The 13,764-nt window shown below is 49.4% G+C and overlaps 4 protein-coding genes across 4 annotated transcripts; 3 read left to right on the top strand and 1 right to left on the bottom strand.

The window, feature by feature from the left end:
* Positions 1–2,856: 2,856 nt before the first annotated feature.
* On the top strand, positions 2,857–5,460 carry Z518_01488 (uncharacterized protein; the record flags this gene model as incomplete). The annotated part of the gene is made up of 1 exon (XM_013422088.1): positions 2,857–5,460. One exon carries the CDS (start codon positions 2,857–2,859, stop codon positions 5,458–5,460), a length of 2,604 nt encoding a protein of 867 aa, XP_013277542.1.
* A 1,540-nt stretch (positions 5,461–7,000) lies between these two features.
* Z518_01487 (uncharacterized protein) lies at positions 7,001–7,852 on the top strand (the record flags this gene model as incomplete). The annotated part of the gene is made up of 1 exon (XM_013422087.1): positions 7,001–7,852. The coding sequence occupies one exon, from the start codon at positions 7,001–7,003 to the stop codon at positions 7,850–7,852; it is 852 nt and encodes a 283-aa protein (XP_013277541.1).
* Positions 7,853–8,444: 592 nt separating this feature from the next.
* Positions 8,445–9,496, bottom strand: Z518_01486 (uncharacterized protein; the record flags this gene model as incomplete). Its single annotated transcript, XM_013422086.1, has 2 exons — positions 8,445–9,316; positions 9,376–9,496. 2 exons carry the CDS (start codon positions 9,494–9,496, stop codon positions 8,445–8,447), a joined length of 993 nt encoding a protein of 330 aa, XP_013277540.1.
* A 600-nt stretch (positions 9,497–10,096) lies between these two features.
* Z518_01485 (uncharacterized protein) lies at positions 10,097–10,648 on the top strand (the record flags this gene model as incomplete). The annotated part of the gene is made up of 1 exon (XM_013422085.1): positions 10,097–10,648. One exon carries the CDS (start codon positions 10,097–10,099, stop codon positions 10,646–10,648), a length of 552 nt encoding a protein of 183 aa, XP_013277539.1.
* Between the last annotated feature and the right edge of the window lie 3,116 nt (positions 10,649–13,764).

Genomic DNA, 13,764 nt, shown 5'->3' with positions numbered 1-13,764 from the left:
CCGTCGACCCGTCCGTCTCAGAGACGGGCTCTTCGAGGGGGGGCTTGGTTGGCCTTTTTGCGAAAACGGAATGCTCACATACCCCCCCGGGAAGGCCGGGCCAAGATAGGCACATTCACGGTTCGCCTGTGATGTCGCTCTCCATGGTTGTTGACGACGACCTCTGATGCTTCGAGAGTGACAGTGATGACAAACATGGACAAATGTCCCGCCTTAAGTTCGCTGCTATAGGTCGGGTTGGGATTTGTGCACTCCTGCACAACTTGAAGTCAGTAACGATCGAAAATGGTATCTGAGACTGATGTGATCAAACTCAGGGGACAGCCCGAGGCCGATTCCGATCGAGTGTTGTGCCGAGCAAAAACTTGGGAATGTTCATAACTGCTACCTGCTGCCTGTTGGTAGCCACAAAAACTTCCGAAAACCGTGTACAACAGCTACTCTCCAGAGTCACGGAATCTGTAGGGGGGTCTGATCACGATCTGGATGCCAGCCAAGAAAACTGTCCAGCCGTACCAACGCAAGATGATAATGAAAATGGGCCCCCATAAGCTCGCATCCCCACCATCAGCCACTCGTACGGACAAGGCAGCCTTCAAGCGCCCCAAACCCCCCAAACCCGCCCCCCCTTCAAAATCGATCTCTTGGAAGACAAAATACATTTTGGGCGCAGAGCAGCACCAACAGAAAAATTTCAGTGGGGTCAAACTTCGCGGAATAACAGCTGTTGCAGACTCATATTCAGGCCGTTTGCCGGGGGGGACCCCAATTCGATTCGATATTCCAGTCGCGGACAAGTCGGACAAGACGGTCGGAGTCCTGGCCCAAAGGGGGCAAAGCGGCTTTTGCCGCCCTTCCATTTGCCGCTCATCTGAATCAGGTTTGAGTCATGGACTCATGGTCCCCCCTTCTTCAGAAATTTTCCCTGTCCTCCGAACTTGCCTGCCGCCCTGCCAGTCCCTCTCACCTGGTCGAACGCAAAGACCACCCATCACGCCAACATTTTGCCTTCTCAAGGGGCGAATCAGGCTGGCGATGATTCACCACCACGCGGGGCGTTGACTGGCCCGATTGGAGTTCGCCCTTGCGTTGTCAGATTCTGCGATTAGTTGTTGCTTCGCTAGTTTGGCTTTGCTTCTTCGTGTTGCATTTGTTCCAGTTCAACTTGTTACCCGTTACACATGCGCTTTTCAAGGCGACAAAAGCAAAAGGTAGGTCAGGAGCAGGGGCAGAGACTGCTTCAGGTATACCAAACCAATGTGAGAGGAAAGCTGAAGCGGTGTCGGACCTTCGTTCGAGAACTGTCGTGCAATCCAGTAGTAGATGACTAACACCGATCTGATATAATCTTTCATTTCAGCATTGCCCGAGATGGGAGATGGTATGGGCTGTCTTGATAGTGTCACACAGATCTTGTATTGCTTGCAGGAGCTTGAACGCTATATTGCGACCTTAGTAGAGCTGGACGGGGAGCTGCGACGAGAAGACTTTTTGCACAGGATTCAGCGAGCAGAAAGAGGCAAGCAGTTCTGCAGATGGGGATGCTTCTGAATCAACACTTTCACTGAGAATGTCGTGGACCATTAGAGGTGTAAGTGTGATAATTGGGTAGCTGTGCACTCTGTGCAATCTTTCGGGCTGTGAGGAAGGTCGAGTATTGTGTGCCTGGGCGAGTGGTGGATGCTGGTGCTAGGTTTTGATTCTGGGTGCGCTTGGAGTCCGAGTCTGTTGTAGTGCTGGGTTCCTCTTTGAGTCATCCGCTGATCTGAGCGGCGCAGTGGCAAGTCGCCCCAGCCCATATAGTACAACACCTGCAGCCGCAGCGTCGAGAGAGCCCTCCCTCTACCAAGACGACCGAGATGAAGCCACCCATGGATTGCAGCACAGGCTGCTCGACATTTGGATATACCATTGTTTAAGGTCTCTGTATCGGGATCAAATCCTGCTACCTCTTCAACCATCTGTAAGCCCTCAGCACCCCAGCACCTAGCACCCCCGACCGCGCCTTTCGCCACGGAATACAAAATCAGACTCATGTGAATCAAACAAACAAACTGACTCAGGCTGAAATGTCTGCCTACAGAGAGTATTTTTCTAGTCTTATATCATCCTCGCCACTATATCAGGAAGCAACGACATCTACTTGCACGATACCCCTTAGAAATCGCGAATTCGATCGGCCGTATCTCTTTCCACACGGGTGCTCCTGCCTCTTTCTCCCTTGTCTTCATCTTCAATCATACAGACATCTCTCGATCTCTCACCTCTGTTCACTTTTACCGAATCCCACGATAAAATTCCTCCAAACCATTCCGATTGAGCGCCTAGGAATTGGCAGTTGCCACCCGGGCTTTACTTCTACATCTCCACTCTATCACAGTCATAAAACAGTCCAAAGTCAACCATGAGTCGTTGGCCAGTGTCATACAAACCACAAGAACCACTTGTCCGTCAAAGCCCACCGCCAGAGTCACAAGCTATTTTGGAAAAGTCTCACCAAGATTGTTTTGAGATTGACGAGCATTTGTCTTTCGATATCTCCAAGCAAGAGTTTGTTTCGGCATAATTCTTACAGGTGAATCGATCTCGTGCTGGTCTTGATCAAAGTCACCTTGGTCAAGGAAACAGTCTCCGTGCTCTGATTTGCGGTGGGTTTGCGGCGCAAACCTCTTGGAATTCTTCGGTATTGTCCAAGATTCTCATGGCTTGAAAGAGCAATGTTCCTAACATGTATACCAGGTTATTCTAACTGGCATTCTCTGCATTTGTAGCCCCATTCACAAGCCGTGAAGTGGCGATCTTTTGAAGGAGATCCGGTTCTTCATATCTGGAGATTAATCTCCTCTTCTCCAAAAGATGGGCGTCAGGGAGGTTGCGGAACTCTCCAATTCCTATCGCACACAAAACCTTCAAGATACGGTCTCCGGCTGGCTCCATTCCGGTGCCGGTCATGAGTTTTACAGTTTGGGAAAGATTCCAGAACACTCCTGGCTTCCTACCCAGTACAAGTACAAGAAGGATGTTGATCAGAGCAGTATTGTCTCTGTCGACGATGCTGTAAGCGTAAGCGATTCCGCGCACGAATCATATTCGTCGGAGGCATCAACTCAAACATCATGGACGACTGCTACGGATCCGACGGATATTTTTCTGGACGAGGATGAAAGAGAGCAGCTGAAATGCTCCCAGGCGTCGCGCACATCAGTAGAGCTCCAGGAGCATTTGCTCAAGGGGCTCCAGACTAAGGATCCAGCTTCCTGCGTCGATCGCTCCTCTTCTAAACCTTCACAACATCGCCTCAAGGCGCATGGATCGACTCACCTTCAGCCCGAGGTCTTGGGTCCGACACAAAAGCTTAGTCAAACCTGTATCCAGCCTCGTGCCACCGGCACCTCCGAAGTTCGCGCTCAGAAGTGCAACGCTCGAAGGTCGAGCTGCTCAGGCAAAACACAGTTATCGCCTCCCAAACTTAAGAGAGATACCGATATCACCGAACAATTTGTCTCTCTCCTTATCATCTTTGCAACAAGACTGGTCACGGCAATCTGGCCGCTTTCAGCTTGTCCTCCGATGATGTCAACCTGCTTTAACGGTGCCGGAGTGCTACCTTTGCGTGTCTTCATCCAAGAAACTTTACGTCGCTCGAAGACAAGTTACTCGACCTTGCAGGTGGCACTTTATTATTTGATCCTTCTCAAGGCTAGGTTACCTTCTGGAGACCATGCTAGAGAAGAACAGAGGGTCCAAGCCAATGGCGAATCCTGTGAAAGGTCTCAATGTCGCGCAATGCAATGCGGACGTCGAATGTTCTTATCGGCTCTTATGCTCGCCTCCAAGTACCTCCAAGATCGCAATTACTCTGCCCGAGCTTGGAGTAAGATTTCTGGTCTTCGCAGCAACGAGATCAACGAGAATGAAAGGGAATATCTCCTTCAGATCGACTACGATCTTCACGTGCCCAAGGAATCTTTTGATAACTGGAGCAAGATTGTCCTAGCTCTTAGTAAATTATCCAAAGAGCGACCACCATGCCGACCCCATTCCCCCAACGTGGACATTTTCCCAGGGAGTGGATCAAGCAACGTGTTAGCCGACATGGTGTCCCAGGTAGACCTTTGTGAAACAACTGGGCAAAACACATTTTCTGATGAATGGTGGACCGATATAATTCAGAAATTGGACCCCAGCATCGTCAAAGACTCGACGCGGGCGGATGAGTTCCTCAGAACGAGTTTGCCCGTTGACAAGTTTGATCAACTCCCAGTATTGAACTTCAACAGGCAACCCAACAAGCCTTGGGATAGTCTTACGACAGGCTCAGAGCCGGCGTCTCATGGTTATGACATCAAGTTCAGCGACACATTGAAGTCACGCAATGTTGAGCAGTGCAAGGTTCAAACTCCTCAAACTCCCGTACAAATGAGCCCTGCACGCTACTCAGCAGGCAATCTGCCTATGCAACCTTACCTACGAAATCTTCCTACCCCACAAACCACTCCGCGTATTGCGGATAAGTGTCAATGGTCCAGCAATTACAACAGATCTCTTCGTTGCTTTGCATCCATGGATGCTCTGCGAAGCATGCGCAAGCAGTGCATCATGAATGCAAATTTGGAGCGTTGTCCACCACCGCCGCCGCAACGCTTACCACCTGTGAAGTCCCCAATACGTCCTGCAGAGACAATTCGGGAACTTACCGGCAGGTCCGCAACGCCATTCCTTTCTTCGCCATCGTCTGTTGCATCAGATTCGACATCTTGCACCACACGATCTCGATCTTCGTCTATTTCTTCCTATTCATCGTGGTCATCGAGCTCCTGCTCCATGCCGCAATTTCGACTAAGATGTGGAGGCCAGTTCAGTTCTCCTCTGGCGCGTGTTTGCTCCTTGTCCGATAGATATTGCAAATCAACTTCAGCAGATGGCCAGCAAGTAGACGTGTCAACCAACAAATTCCACGATGAAGGTTATGGAAGCGGCGAGGAACTGCGGATGAAGCAGCCTAAGCATTACTTCACAACTAGTCCTGAGGTGGACGCCGTCCATGTCCTGATGTCGCTGTCGACGCAATCGGAAACTTCAAGCCAAAGCGTTACCCCCACACCGCAACGACTTGCCGGGCATGGTAATGACGCCACGTCACATATCAACCATGACTCTCCAAGGGGTCACAAGCGGACATTGTCAAAGACAGATCACAATCTGCAATCGCAAGTGAGAAATTCTCTTTTGCAAGACCAGAACTCTTTCGACATCGTGGAAGATCGCCTTCGCCCCTTCTATGACAATACCCCCAAACAATGGCAGTGGCCCACCAAAACTTGGGCTGCTCCGAGACGGGCATTGCCCAACACGTTGGATAACAAACGTGTGGCCACATATTGCTCAATTCAGCAGTTTGCTTCCGCACCTGATCTAGCTTCTCAATATCTCAAGGATGCAATGATTACAGCCTCCTGATGCTGCTTCAAACCCTTCAGGAATCAAATCATCTTGCTTTTCAGGTTTGGGTGATGCCGTCAATATTGTTGTGTTTGGTACATCAAGCTCTCGATCTTGTCATCAGCCTGGTCGGAGGCTGCCTTTGTGGTCTCCTCCTCGGATGGAGACTCAACGCCGCGCCGCGTCCAAGAATGATTGACGAGATAGCGGGGAAGATTGTTCAGACTCAATCACCGTGTCTGCGTATACCCTACAACGAAAATTAACGATACCATCAGCCTCGTCTATTACAATATCCTCGCCAAAGACAAACCGGTTTGACAATCATTGATACCCCCAACTGCACTGCATCTGGAGGGAGGATAATCTGTCAAATTACGTGGATCGAGTCAAACATTGATCATGTTTCAACCTGGACAAAAGTAATCAAGTCCCAAATTAATAACATTACGAGTTCAAAGCCTCTGGAACGGCATGACCTCAAGCGTTATGGAAAGGAGAGGAATTTACGGCAGGGGTCCTTGTATAGCTTCACGAATTAAACTACGTTTTCAACGACCGTTTTTAGCCCTCATTTCCATTTTTTCCTTTTCTGCCTCTCACTTATTCTTTATCTATTGACTGCATCGCTCATGGAACCATCAGGCAGACAACAAGGTCGTCTGCCTTACGAGGAAGCGACTCAATTTGCCTATGCGTCGACTACACTCGATTCGTCGATGCAGCCAAGGCCCGATATCGCTGAATTTTGATTATCAGATAAGATCAGTCAATGATGTTGTCACGCAATTGCTCCGCGCCTCGGCACGACCTCTATCACACGATACTATATGCAGTATACTGACACTGATACACCGCATCGAGTTTTGAGCTCCTGACTGCGTACCGTTTCATTTTGTATCGTTGAACTCTCTCGTTTGCCCGACCGGACTGAACAACGGATCCAAGTCCAGTATCGGAGCATTTGTCATTGCAACTTGTTCGTGCTACGGCTACTGCAGGCCAAGTATCCCCTGCCAGCATTCTACCATCTACCTACCACCGACGGCATACTTTGAGTGTTAACTGCTGGGCTAGCTAGACAGGCTACGTGGTGTGATTGAGCGATTGAGTGATTGTCCAAGAGCTTTTTCTCAACTGTCTGTTCCACGAAGACGCTTGACCACTCGGAATACGAATCCGGAGAAGAGGAAGGAGGGAGACGAGGAAATCGTCAAACGATCCGTCAGCGGAGTGTTTGCCACACCATACTTCTACATTAGTCTACTCCACACCGTTCCTCGCGTTGCTGGGTTGAGTTCCGCTGCGAACCGTTGGGACCGATTGAATTCATTTGAGAAGGCAAAAGTCTCATATCAAGATCAGACGAAGCTTCGATTACAGGTCTGCATTACATTTATCCTGCTCTGTTGCAAAGGCGCAAGCCCAGGCAGAGACGGATAGCCATTTTGAAAGAGAGTGGAATAGATCAGATTGCCTTTGGCAAATACAGTTGAAAGAGGGCGGGGCAAGGATTGGATTGAACTCATCAAGGTTCGAGCTGTTGTGGGCAAGAAAGATGTATCTCTCCGGCACGCTCGTTGCGATGCTGCTGCCGCTGCTCTTCGGCACACAGGCTGGCTGCGTACCTGTTGAGAACCAGAACCACCATGTCGAAGCGCCTATCCAACTACACACTCAGACGCAGACACAGACAGAGACACAGATAAAGCCTGGCTTTGGGACAGCTCTTGCTCCAGCAGAACCGGAACCGGAACCGGAATCGGAATTCTTCCCCGAAGCCGAAGACGACGCCATGTCGTCCCTATTAATCCCATCCCGCTACGAATCCACCGTCCTAGGCCGCCGCCTGCTTGCTTTGTCCAAAACCGGTGTCCTCACCACCGTGTTCCCGTCGAACATCACCTCGCCACGTATCCCTTCAGACGTGGCAGACACACCGATCGGTCTACCTGACTACGTCGCCTCATGCGAAGAACCAAGCGGGAACCCCACGCTCCTTGCCTTGACAATCTCGACGTCGACGAAGAACGCTTTCGCAGGCTCTAACGTCTCGCTTGCCCTCTCTTGGTGGGACGAATATGTGCACCTGACGCACAAGCAGCCTTGGTCGGCCGCTAATTTGCCCCGGCTCAGCATGATTGGATACTTGGAGGAGATGAGTGAGGACGACATCAAGAATAAGGATATTCCTGGCTGTTTTACGAAGGTCCATGGAGATAGCGTGCTTTGGTTGCCGGGAAAGAAGTGGGCGGCGCACGAGGGGTTGTGGATGAGGCTGGTGGTAAGGGAAGTTTATTGGATTGGAGGCTTCGGAGATCGGAATTTCATTGGATGGTTCGATAGAGAGGAGTGGGAGAATGTGAAGGAGGAGGAGTGGATGGAGGTTAGGTTGCCCGGGGAGAAGTGACGGGCCTTGGATTGTGAATCGAGACGTTGTTCAAATCTTGGATTTGGTCTCAATTGATCATAGGGACAAGGCGTTCAATGTGGCGCTGGATTTGTGAGCTGCTGGACATTATAATTGATGGATTAACTTTGTGCAAGACCGAAAACTGGTACATTAATAATTCTCCCTTCCTCCTTGTACCAAGAAGTCTTCAGCATTCATAAGAGTAAATATGACTCGTCATGAAAGCCAATCCACTGGGTGTCAGATATGTCATTCCCAGCAACGAGCAACAATTCAGGCTCGAAGCAGCAGTGCATTTAGGGGTCGAATCTGAATCAAGTGCATGACAGCATTGATTCTTGACGAGTGGGTCATTGATTGTTCAGCGTTTCTAAGAAGCCATGCTCCGGCGAGGCATGTGTGCGTCTTCGTAAAGGGACCCAGGGTGACAAGACTAGTTGGCATTTGCTTTCGTCATGGGGTCTCCCAGCTCGCAGGTCCAAGGTAAAACCTTCGACTTCGCCTATGACCAGCGTTCTCGACGAGAGCCGAACGGTTGTCTTTGCTCAACCCGGAATTCCGATGGGAACAGTGTCATAGTGTTAATTTATCAAATATTTCGTTCTCGCTTAAGTGTTTTGATCAGGAAACTCGATGCACGTCCAAGTTCGCCGCCTTCTTTCCTGGCGGCATTAATGCCAGCCATGACAACGGGTTGAAAGCTTTTTTCAAAAACACGGAATCTCTCTTCTCGATCATCGAGAATCTGATTTTCATCGTCGATTTGAGATCCAAAAAAGTTCAAGTAAGCGTAGGCATTTGATTTGGTGGGCATGAGAAGTGCGTCTGTCTGCCACAGTGGAAAATCCATGGCCAGGGTATCTTTTCCAAACAGCGAGGCTTGATCGTTGGACAGGCCTACTTGCAAGAACTCGGAGAGCACTTGCATGATTCGGGCTGTAGATTTGATGTCACCACCAAAGGAAGCCCTGCTGGAGGACCATGTGCTGGCATCGGCTGATCTCCAACCCAAAACTGTAGTAAAGCACTCCAAAGTCTGGCGCCAGCCACCAGGGCATGAGACCAATTCACTACCAGCAATTTTGACGAGGAAGGATAGGAAATCAATCGCTGAGACTCGGATATCTCGGGATAGATGTGTCATTCCCGCACGCATATAGGGTAGAATTTTGGCGACATGGTCGCGAATGACTTCTTTGGGTAACACTTGGAACAGTTTCAGGAGCTGATTTCGAACTCCAGCAGAGCCATCGAGTATCAGAGGACATAGGTTACTCAGAAGGGAGTCGATGGTTGTTGGGAGAGCGCTCCCTGGCGTGGTAGATCCAAGGTAAGTAGTCAGATATGAGAGCGAGTCTCGTTTTTGAGAATCGGACCGGGAATTGAGGAGAGAGACTTGATGCAGAAATATGGTCGACTGAGAGGGGGCGTCGATCTCTAGCTGCTGGTTTAGCACGATAGCTTATGTAGGAGTCAGTAAAGTTCCTTTCTACCTTCTACGTAGAGATATATTCATTTACCTTTGGATCGAAAGCTGGTGTCGGTATGGTTGTCAGCCTTGGGCTTCGCCTTGCCCACTTTCAGCTTCTGTTTCTGGAAGTCTTTCTTCTTTTCTTTCTTCTTCTTCGCGCTCGACCCCATGTCGACAGTGCAACCAAAAGGCGACGGATGTGCAAGGAATATTTAGAGAAAGCCGGTATAAATTTTCGCGAGGCTCAGAAATTAAGCTTCTGATTGGACGGTGGGCCGAGCCACGGGCCCAGCACTTGCAAAGGACAAATAATTTTATTTCCATCCTTCAAAAAGTCTCTCCAGAAGAAAGTGCGGAGGAACAGTTTATGTTGGTAATGAAAACTCTAGATATATCCAGCCTTGCCGCCCCCCCATGCTTACGCACCTAACTGGAGATCTGATCTTGCTCGTCTAGACCCCTTCAGAGCTTACATTGACCCTCAGATCTGCTCCTAAGACATCTTCGTCGGACGCGTTCTGCGCCTCGACACATGCCTCAGTTCAAATAGACCTCAACCGAACAGAGGTAGCATTTTTATCTTCCTTCCCAAAAACCCATTGACAGCATGCTGTGATGCTCACCTGAGAATACACATCTTTCTTTGCGTGGGTGGAACAGCAGCAACATGGCGCAGCCAGAAAGGGTCCGTACCTTCCTGCCTATATACTTCGACCATATTCTGACTTGAATTGGGATAGGAGGGTTTGAATAGCCCTTCTATCGATGCAATGCTACGAGGCCTGACTGATCGACCAAATGTACAATCTACCCTAATCCTCTCCAGAAAAGACGGTTCCATCGTCAGAGCCACAGGCATTGTTGTCTCGGGAAGGCCAGGTACCACAGGAGCTGGAACATCATACCCGTGGCCGCGAGCGCAGGGAGAGGGTCAAAAACCAGATGGAAACCAGGAGGGAGATGCTGTTCTTGAAGGACAAGACCAAGATGGCGGTGTCACCCAGCTGAAAGCTGTCGAACTGCTTGCTTCCTCCATCTTTCAATTCGTCACCAATGCTAGCATGCTCGGGTTCACTCTTGGGTCCACATCTCGCAGCGCGTCAGGACCAGACGGGTCGTCATCCTACGGAGACCCAACGACATTCTCGAAACAAGAGCCGAATGCTGAAGAAGAATCGGACCAAAAGGTTGGTGAGGACGAAATACAGTTACTTCGGCTCCGAACCAGACACCAAGAAATCATTATCTTTCCGGACCCGAATTACATATGCTGTGTAGTTCAAAGAGTGGGCAAGGCTGGAAACATTCCTGACAGACGATGATACGATCTTTCTGGACTTTGTCGTCTTAATCCAAATGGAGCAGCCGAGGAAGATGTCAATGCTCAGGCGGGAAAGGCCAAACCTCATGTGCAACTTCTGGCATTCGTCGCCAGCTGAACCTTCACGATAAGATAATGGATACTGTCGACATTGAACAATCCGAATGCAACACCGAAGTCAAACGAAGATACTCCAGTTTCACTGGTCAGAAAAACTTGAGTGGACGACAAGAAGCAACTCTGATAAAGTTCACAAACGCCTGCTTCATTCATTGATGGATCACCTTGCCCCAGATTTCTTTATCGCAGCGCCGCCAAAAAGAAAACCACCCTGTTATCGCGGGGGTGTGACACGGTTATCAGAGCCTTGACAGTGGCTTCCCCCTATCACAGCCCATCGAGCCGAGAGACAGAGATACACGACTGGTTGCTATCGTCTGATTGCCTTTGCCTGCCCGATTTGATATCTGAATGTTACAAAGAATTTTGGGGCCATCGCTGATCTCCTTTACTATCTACCTTATCATTGCTGGAACGGTGACCGAAGCCCAAGAGTGCTCTTGTACTTAAAGACCGCTTGGGCCGCTGTATAGATCTGTATATTCTAGGCCTTAGTCTCTCTGGGAGCCTCGCCACGGAGTAGTAGGTGTAACACAGAACACCAAAACACTCAGCGCACACATTGTGTTCCAACTCAGGGCAAGCCAGATCCTTGGTGCCTACCGCCATGGCCACGACATGACACACATACTCACACTACCGCTAGTATATGATGCTGGACTCGACGGAGCCGGGTACACCAGGCGCAAAGTTCCTAACGAAATCAGCCAGCTGTTACATTCTTTGGATTCGACTTCAATGACGCCCAGAAAGGAATAAGGAAGATGCGGGACTGGATCCTACATGGCTTGGATCAAGATGATACCTTCTGATCACTCATGCTACCAACGTCAAAGTATACCCAGGAATATCTTGTCTCACAACATCATTTGATCCCTCTCCGAATCGCGGAGTAAAGGAAAGTTGTCGTGATGGTTTATTTTGACGAAACTTCATTATTCAAACGAGACCGGCACTTCGAAACAGCAAACCACGCGATGAAATTTAGCCCGGATTGTCCTGTGCCAGGGGGGGGTAAGCAACAAGTACGTTCGAGCCTGCAGAACCTTGCACTAGCGTGGGGGTGTTGCATTCTCCCATGCCGACGCTTTTCGAGGGCGTTCGGCCGTCGCCTGAGGTTTGTGGCAAGTCTCTCAATCTCTTGATGCCAGCAACGGAGAAAGAGATCTTTTTTGCATGGGACCCAAAAAAAAAAAAAAAAAAAGGCAAAGAAAATTTTTTTTTTTTGGTTGTTTGACGCCTCCTTTTTCTGCAGCTGACACAGGCATGCGAATTCGAGAAGGGCTTCGATGCATTCGCCTCTCGTGGTGGGGTACCAGGCTGAGAACTCCCATTTTGAGTTTCCGAAAGTCTAGGCTTGTTGCTGAGAAAGAATGGCCAATGCTATCGATGGTAAACTCAGATGGACTGGAGAGATGGAATGTTGGAAAGGGCCATTGGTGCAAGGATGGTCGGGAGCGGCATGCACCTAAAACGACAGTTGAAGCGCCCCCGAGAGAACGAAGCTAACGATGCAGCTAAATGCTGCCAAGTTCACCCCGACAAACTTTGACTTTTATCCTTTCAACCATCCACCGACCTCCCTGAGGTCTTTATTTCGGCGGGCCACAGACAATTTGATGGCATCCGTTGCGAGAGATATGCCCCTTGGCCTATGATCATGGTCTCCCTTGCCTTACCTAGGACCGACGCTGAACGATTTTCGCTTGCGCCCCTCTCCCACAATTGTCCCCATCCGGAAATGCAAACAACTCACTTCCCTTTTCCGCATTGGGATCCCATCACGGCGCCGGGCGACCCCCTTTTTTAAGCTGTTATTGCTTATTCTTTCTCTTACCATTTGGAATTGTCATCACCCGCAAAATTGCAACGCAAAGGTGGTCGCGTGCCTGAGCGGGTTGATGTGGAATTTGGGCACAAGAGACCCTCCAGCGGACGATCTGTGTTTTCCGGTCTTTAGGTTAAGGGTCGTTGCTTTTCTTGTGGCTTCCTCCGAAACACAGCACAGATGGAAGTCAATCGACCCTTTTGGCCGGTTTGGCTTCACCAGGGAATTGGAGACTTTTGGACTGCGAGACGGATACCGACGTTGAGCAGCAGTTTTGGCTTCGTCCCGGGTTGTTACCCTCAGGCTCAGGCTCAGCTCTGTCTCGGCAATATTTTGATCACGTTCTGGCCATGAAACCCATTCAGTAACAATTTTGGTGGTGGGATCTATTGTTGAGACATTTTTATGTGATAATATAGGAAAAAGCATGGTGCTGATTTTTGAGAATTGTATCGATTGCTCATAATTATTTGGTCTTCGAGTTGTAAGCCAATAGGAACATGCCGCTAGTTCTAATTCTACAATTGTCGAAAGAGGATGTCGACAAACAATCAATGCTCAATTTGTCTAGATCAAGATGTCGAACGTCGAGGAAATTCGAAAACGTCCAGTAGGTATTCTCCTGCCGTGTAGAACGGTATCATGCATAGAGTTGTTCGTTGATCGGTTTCTCAAGCCCTGCGTTATGGCAGTACGCAAACCATGACGCAAGCATGTGTCCTTCTTCAGGCATTATGTGCGTCAAGGTTCAATCCAGGAATTTTAGTGTTTTGATGAAATCTCGCTTCATGAAGCCTGGATAAAATTGTGTGGCAACACAATACGTAGAAGGATTAGCTGCTGTCACTTGGTTTTGCATTCTGTTGGAGAACAAAAGAAATCCCGAGACAGACGGCTGGAAGAACTCATAGGCGTAGGATGCTCCATCATTTGCTAGAAACAAACTTCGATCAAGAAATCTAAAGGTGTGATCCGATGCCTTCGTGAGCCATCGACCTTTGAAGAGTTCGAGAATAATGCCATCGTATCCATACACACGAAGCTTGTGGCAAAGCAAGATCGGGCACCCGATATTGGCCCTGATCCTGACTTCGTGCTGTCGAAGCCGATTGACGAAAGTGGCCTATTGCTTGCTGGTGATCAACAAGCTGGTGAGGAGTCAAATTCGG

This window comes from Rhinocladiella mackenziei (genome assembly GCF_000835555.1).
Source record: "Rhinocladiella mackenziei CBS 650.93 unplaced genomic scaffold supercont1.1, whole genome shotgun sequence".
NCBI classification, from domain to species: Eukaryota; Fungi; Ascomycota; class Eurotiomycetes; order Chaetothyriales; family Herpotrichiellaceae; genus Rhinocladiella; species Rhinocladiella mackenziei.
This window is presented reverse-complemented; position numbering and strand designations above follow the sequence as displayed.